Here is a 684-nt window from a genome sequence, read left to right as displayed (position 1 = left end):
GAGCCGACTTCTAATAGCAAATCTTTAATTGTTTTCCCATTTCATCTCAAATTGTATTAACGGTATTTCTAATTATTGTTTTTCCCATTTCATCTCAAATTAGACTTAACAAAAGACTACTTCAATTATAATCAGGAAACGCTATTTCTAAACTTGTATAAATAGATGTAACATCCAACCTAAAATTATTCTCACCAAATTTTTACTTTTCACTTTCTCTCTTTCTTTGTTAGTTTGTTTGTTCGTTTGTTCAAATATAGTAATTAGTACTCCTAATTATTGTTTTTTCCGACTCCATTTCAAATTAGACTAAACAAAAGCCGACTTCAATCAGGAAACGCTATTTCTAAACTTATATAAATAGCCGTGACACCCCCACCTACAATTATACTTGCCAAACTTTTTACTTTTCACTTTCTTTGTTTCTTTGTTCGTTCAAATAATGGTGACAAATAGTGGAGAGGATGTTGATCTAGAATTGGGAGTTGTAGCAGCAGGGGAATCATCAACAGAGAATGCATTCAAAGACGAATATGTTCCCCCCTGGCACAAACAAATTACGTTGAGGGCAATGTTCACTGGATTCAACTTCATTGTTTGCAAACTCAATCTCACTACTGGTGTTATCCCTTCTCTTAATGTCGCTGCTGGACTATTGGGATTCGCCGGAATCAAATCATGGAC

At 34.4% G+C, this 684-nt stretch overlaps 1 protein-coding gene across 1 annotated transcript in view; it reads left to right on the top strand.

Moving 5' to 3' along the window:
- The first annotated feature begins 442 nt into the window (after window positions 1-442).
- LOC102587474 (probable metal-nicotianamine transporter YSL7) overlaps window positions 443-684 on the top strand; it is a 5957-nt gene continuing 5715 nt past the window's right edge. The window contains exon 1 of the mRNA XM_015304462.1: window positions 443-620. Within this exon, the coding sequence (XP_015159948.1) occupies window positions 443-620 (178 nt within the window). The remainder of the gene's footprint in view (window positions 621-684) is intronic.

The sequence above is a fragment of the Solanum tuberosum genome, unplaced genomic scaffold (genome assembly GCF_000226075.1).
Source record: "Solanum tuberosum cultivar DM 1-3 516 R44 unplaced genomic scaffold, SolTub_3.0 scf00512, whole genome shotgun sequence".
In the NCBI taxonomy this organism is placed as follows: Eukaryota; Viridiplantae; Streptophyta; class Magnoliopsida; order Solanales; family Solanaceae; genus Solanum; species Solanum tuberosum.
The sequence above is the reverse complement of the archived record's forward strand: the minus strand, read 5'-3'. Positions and strand labels throughout refer to the sequence as shown.